This window comes from Juglans regia, chromosome 13 (genome assembly GCF_001411555.2).
Source record: "Juglans regia cultivar Chandler chromosome 13, Walnut 2.0, whole genome shotgun sequence".
Taxonomy (NCBI): Eukaryota; Viridiplantae; Streptophyta; class Magnoliopsida; order Fagales; family Juglandaceae; genus Juglans; species Juglans regia.
This window is the reverse complement of record NC_049913.1, coordinates 13,831,322-13,837,738: the sequence shown is the minus strand read 5'-3', so window position 1 is coordinate 13,837,738 and position 6,417 is coordinate 13,831,322. Positions and strand designations below refer to the sequence as shown.

At 32.1% G+C, this 6,417-nt stretch overlaps 1 protein-coding gene across 2 annotated transcripts; it reads left to right on the top strand.

Annotated features, from left to right (window-relative positions):
* Positions 1 to 763: 763 nt before the first annotated feature.
* LOC109019561 lies at positions 764 to 3,789 on the top strand. Of its 2 annotated transcripts, XM_019001871.2 has the most exons (5): positions 764 to 883; positions 1,007 to 1,145; positions 2,227 to 2,535; positions 3,229 to 3,359; positions 3,563 to 3,789. In XM_019001871.2, exons 1-4 carry the CDS (start codon positions 816 to 818, stop codon positions 3,343 to 3,345), a joined length of 633 nt encoding a protein of 210 aa, XP_018857416.1. In that variant the 5' UTR covers positions 764 to 815; the 3' UTR covers positions 3,346 to 3,359; positions 3,563 to 3,789. The 2 variants fall into 2 exon arrangements, with proteins under 2 accessions (XP_018857416.1, XP_018857414.1); XM_019001869.2 differs by having other exon boundaries at positions 3,229 to 3,785.
* The last annotated feature ends 2,628 nt before the right edge of the window (positions 3,790 to 6,417 follow it).

Here is a 6,417-nt window from a genome sequence, read left to right as displayed (position 1 = left end):
TCAATTTAACTCACTTCAACATCCAAATACAATTTTTTTTTCGTCCATGTCAGATAAGAATTTGGGAAGTCAAACTGAGGTTATTTGCACAAAGGGTGCCTGAGAAGAACATAGGTCAAACATGTAATATTGAACAATTGAGTACAACAAATAAAACTTTTGAGAAAATTTTGGGAAAGAAAAAGAAAAAGAAAAAGTGAAATAATATATACAAGTTTCGAATTACAAGTTTCGCACAATTTTTTTATAAAAAAATAGACTCTATAATAAAAATATGTAAAAAACTCACTTTTTTTAATGAGATTCATATTTTACAAAAAAAATTATAAAAGACTTGTAAATTTAGAACTTGTACTTAATATCAATTAGTGTTTTATCTCATTCTTATAATTTTATTAAATTTTTATATAAAATATAATAAATAATTTAATTTTTTAAATTTTAAAATAATAATAATATTAAAAAATAAATTTTAATAATATTTTATTTAATTTTTAATTTTTATTTTAAGTCATCTCATTTTAATTTAATGTCCGAATCATATTTTAGAATTAAAAATTTAGAAAATTAGTTAGGTTAGAATAGTGAATTAAAATGAGATGAATTGAAATAAAAGTTAAGAATTAAATAAAATATTATTTAATATTATTATTATTTTAAAATTTAAAAAAATTAAATTATTTATTATATTTTATATAAAATTTATAAAAATTATAATAATAAAATGATATAGATCGAGAGGGAACCAAACTGAGCAGTAAACTGTAAAGCCCAGCAGAAGCAGAAAGAAAGCAAGAAGCAGCAAGAAAAATAGAATGTTTCCAAATTCACCACTACTCGTCTTCTTCCTTTCTATCGCTGTTCAAACCCTAGGGTTTCCAACGTAATCTTTTTTATATAATTTTGCACACACCCACTCTCCTATACACTATATATGTAATAAATCCGATCTAGTGCAATTTTGAAAATATTTCTTAATGGAATTTGTAATCTGATTTTCCGGCAGGATTGGTGGAAGTGGCGGAACTCAGAAAGGGATTGACCGCAGAGTTCTGCTGAGTTTCAGAGAAACCCCTCGTGGAAGTAACGCTGCCTATAATTGCGATCCTTCCGGTCTCTGCGTTCCCTGTCTCTACTCTGAAAAGGTTTTATTTTTATTTTAGTTTTATTTTTTTTTCTCAGTTTATTTGGAAATACAATTATAGCAATTAATTGGTTTATGCGTGCGTATGATTGTGACTTGATCTACTTTAAATGCTTTCGAGTTACAGATACTGTTTTTGATTACGTGCTGTTAAAATTCTCGGTGAATTACGGCGTTATGTGACCTGATGGTCTTACATTTTCCCGAATTTTAAGTAATACCCAGTTTCGGGGGCGCATCTGAATTTACTCGGGGGATTTATTTTATGGAAGTATTTGAGACACTTCTCGATGTTGCTGACCTTTTCGAGTTGTGTTAATGCTTTCTATTGGTGTATTGAATGTGAAATCATTTGGCAAACTGTACCCTTGGTAATTTCCTCATAACAATCAATCCTAGACCCATACCACCAACTTTAGTAGGAATCAGGTCATGTAAGGTTAACAATATGCATATGTTACATTTCACCCCAGCGCCCCCAGCGTGTCCCTTCCCCCTCCCCAAAAAAAATAAAATAAAACCAAAAGGAGTCCTTGTGAATCCTCTATACCCTTCCTTAATTCAATTGCCATCAGGAACCCCCTAGGAGTTGGCTCAAGTGGTAAAGGCTTTGAGCTTAGGGGTATGCTCTCCCTAGGTCTAAGGTTCAAATCCCTTTGAGTGCAAACAATCTCTAGGGGCCATCGGACTAGGGGATTTTCCCCTTTAATTACCCAATGTGCACTTGCTGGAAATTCCTTGCCGAGGGCCTGTGCACCCCCGGGATTAGTCGGGACGTTGTTCTGGACACCCGGTGCCAATAAAAAAAAAAATTTCCATCAGGATGTGGAGAATGAACATACTATAGGCAGGCATGTGTACTAAAGTGCCCTGGATTCCTTCTATGGAGCACAATATTTTTTTTCGTCGACTTTATCTTATTCTGACCCATCTGTTATAATTTTTTTTCATAAGATGTAACTAAAGGCTGCATTCAAGAGGAAATTTTCAGGCCATATCCCATTTGTGTGTTTTGCATGTCACTCCATTGACCTTTATGAAATGCGTTAGCATTCACCTTTCTTTTATTTTGTTCTTTGTAGAATGATGAAAAATATCGATGCAGCGAGACTGGTTATCGTATTCCTTTTAAGTGCTTAGAAATTAAAGATAATTCGAAGGACACAAATGTTAAAAGTTCTCATAACAGCCGATCTACTCTGGAAACCTCTGACAACGATCCAAAATTAGATGGAGTATTGCCTGATGCCGGAGAACTTACTAGTTCAATGAGATTTAGGAGATTACTGGATGACCCATCAGCAGTAAAGAGTGGACCGCAAGCTTATATTACTTATAGAAGCTGTACAGTACCTGTTAGCGAAGAGAAGTTATCAGTTCTTGGGTTCGAGGTATGTGTCGTTGTCTTCTGGTTCCCCTCTTTGATCATAGTATGTGATTAGTTCATACACTTGATTACTTTGGCAAAAATAAAGAACAAAATTGATACATGTTAAAGGGTGTCCTATTTGCATGTAATCAATCAGATCTTTTGTGCTGTGGGTCTATTTGGTTCTGGCTAGTTTCAATCCTTTAATTTCAGCCGGAATGTGCACTTATAATCCTTATAGAGACGTAGGAACATCCCTACTATATTCCACCACAAATTAACATTTGCTGTCACATTCATGAATGGTTCAGAAAATTATCAACTAAAAGATTTATTTTTTCATTTTCAGCATTGATTTTTTTTTCCTGGCTTTTGTTGTCTTTGATTTCTATTATGTTTCTTCACTTTGAACTTTCAGTATATTTTTCTTTTCTCTGTTTGTTGTGATCACATTAAGTTGCTTAACCAAAGAGTATTGATTATCAAAAAGCAAACCTATAGAAATATGAAAGTTTCTCTCTTTCTCTCTCTGACAAGATATCCGTGTCTCTCCTGAGAACCAGTTAACTTTCTAAGTGGTGCACTTCAATATATTAATGGATGGATAAAAACATTGGTGATGAAAAACATTGTGTTTTTCCTGCATTGTAAAAAAACGAAGAACCTGATTACATGTCTGTGTTAATGGCTATATATACTCTACCATTATGGACAGGGAATCGTGTTGTGTTTATTGCTCATTAGCAGTTCAGTTGTATACTTCAGAAGAAAGCGGACTGCTGCCATGACAAGTTTTGGAGGAGGGAGGATCCAGACCAACTCTAGGTTTTAATTCAGATACCTTTGGTACGTAGCCAATTCTTAACTGTCACTAAGTAACGTAGGCTATTGATTTTAGAAATAATTAAGCCAAGTTTTCATTATTTTCTACCCAAGTGTGTTTTTTTATGCTAACCCTAAGAGAGATATCATCTTGTGTTTTTATGGTCTCCAAGTGTGTCGATGCTGATTAATTTTTCTTGAATTGATTACATTCTTTTCTACCTGAGGAATGGGCCTTGGGAGGTTCGAGATTCTGGCTCACCATAGGTGTAAGATTTGTAGGGAATTTCGGATTACATGGCATAATGAAATTCTTGTATTTTTGGGAAGGATAAATATAGAAGGCCTGTAAACCGGTGCAAATTAATATACATATATATATATATATATATATATATATATAGAATAAAAAGAAGGGTGCATATATCTGTATAAATATTTACTACATGACTTGTTTAAATCTGGGTGATTCTCTTCAACATGTTAGCATTAGATTTCGGACAAAAGAAAGAATGCATCATTTTTTTTGAATGTAGAAAGAATGCATCATTGATATCATTATTATGATTTTTTTTTTATTGGCGCATCATATTATGTTATTCTCCTAAATGTGTATGCAAGAAGTGAGGATATGTGAGGATTGGTCTCTGCCCAATAAGTCGGAAACTACTGTCCAAATATCGAGTAAAGCCTCAAGATTTTATAAGTTTTCGTCTCTTCATAAAGAGAAACTCTCTCTCTCACAGTCACTTTCCTCTTCATCTCCCTTATCTTCTTCATCATCTCTTTCCATCTCCCTCCACCCACCACCTCATTTTTCTCCTCTCTTACCTTTCTCACTTTACCACACACCTATGCTACACCATCAACCTCAATACCTTCGGTTCACATGGCTCCCCAACAGAATAAATACGGTAGAACTCTAGCCTCAGGTTTAGATCCAAACTTTATATATCCAAATCCAATATCTTTATATCCTGATCTTATGGTTGGAGTCTCCCTCTCGGTGGGTGACTTTTCAATAATTGGAGGTTTATATCTTTCGTCTGTACAAAGTTGGGGTGGAGATATCCTTCTCAAAAGAATTGGGTGGCATGGTGAAAGGTGTGTCGAAAGCTTTCCTGTTGGGTTTTCAATACGACTCCAATTTAGTACTCATGAGCACCCAATTCAATCAACCTCAATGCATCTTGCTGTGTTGGAGCTCGGTTCCAAAATACTAATAACCTTTCTCTATTGTAACCCTTCTCTTAGCTATGAAGACATTTTTTTATGCCAACAAAGCATGAAACCGTGACCACTCCTCGTGACCCACTTCCCTTTCCTTGGGAAAGAAAAAGCCTTAAGATTCACATGTATAGATCGTGTCAACTCCAAAATCTATCCCTCTTGGCAAGCAACATGTTTAAAAAATCAAACATTGCTTACATATATGATGAGATTGCATAATCGAGGCCTTGCCTGAGATTGCACAATGAGTTAGTTTGGTTTGGATAGTGAGTTCAAAGTTGAAAGTTTAATAAAATATTATTAGAATGTTATGTTTTAATATTTTTTTTTTTAGAATTTGAAAAAGTTGAATTGTTTATTGTATTTTGTTTGTAAGTTTGAAAAAATTATAATGATGAGATGAGATGAGATACTTTCATAATGTGTTTATATAATAACTAAGAGAGAGAAAACAATAAGTTTTAATTCATTTAGTAGATGTTTGAAATATCGAGTGAAAATTTAGTAGATGTTTAATTCATTTAGCAGATTATATATATAGAGCATTTACATCTGGATGAACAATTTTTTTTTTTTCAATTTTAGCTAAAAATCATATTTCCCTAAATTTTTTCCTAAATTTTACTCATCTTACTAAAACCTCCTATATCCTACTTCCTATTATTATTATTTCTTAATTATATTAAAATCATCTTAATCTATTGTCTCTATTATTTTTTCTACTCATTTATTTGTACATCTTTAAATACTCATTTTTTGGTCTTTTGGGGAAACAGAGGAAGAAAATTTTTTAACTTTTTGTTTTTTCACATTTTCATAATTATTTAATTATTTGTTGTACCCGTGTTTTCAATTTTTTTATTTGTAACGGTTTTTTTAAATTACTTATCTCTCTAAACGATAATATTTTTAAAATCAATGCTTTCGTAACAATAATATTTAAAAAAAAAAAAATCATATTTTCACAAATGGTTAATTTTTTTTTTATTTTTAAGAAAAGGATAATCTCAATAGTGATATTTTTTTCAAATTTCAACTGTAACAAATATGAACATAAGAGAAATTGTAGATGATTCAAAGTAGAATTTGTTTTATTAGTTAGAATAAAATATTTGTAGAAAATTATTTAAGGATGAATAGTGGCTTTCATATTTAGAGAGTTACCGTACACATCCAAAAACTTTTTCCTGCCGGATGGAGAGGTGTTTTTATCAAAAAGTTAAAAAATTTTACTAAAATTTAAGAAATGGGATGCTATAGTCAGCCTGTACGCATCCAGATGCTGATGCTCTAACGACAACATTGAAGAACAGGACAAAGTCTGTCCCAGTTTTGTATCGATTCGTCCCAAAACCCACGATTAACTACCCCGCTCACCCCATTTGCAAGACGTTAGGTGGGATCTGAATAGTGAATTGGTGGGATCTGAATAGTGAAATGAGATGAGAGATTTTAAATTAAAATTAAAAGTTGAATAAAATATTATTAAAATATTTTTTTTAATATTATTATTATTTTAGAATTTTAAAAAATTGAATTGTTTATTATATTTTATTTAAAAATTTATAAAAATTATAATGATAATATGAGATGAGATGAGATGAGATTGAAATGGTATTATTATCAAACCTAGATCTTTTTCATCATAATCAACAGTGGCAATGGCAGGAAGAGCAACCTTGTAGTGGTGCCACAACTTATGACTTTGCAGAGAATAAATATTAAGAGATTGGCCTAATTACAATGTATAAAACTCTATTTCGATAGGTCCACATGGCGACTAACATGAAGGATGTTTTGCCTGAAAACATAAAGTACCATTAATCTTTGCATCTCGAACGCGAGATGAATT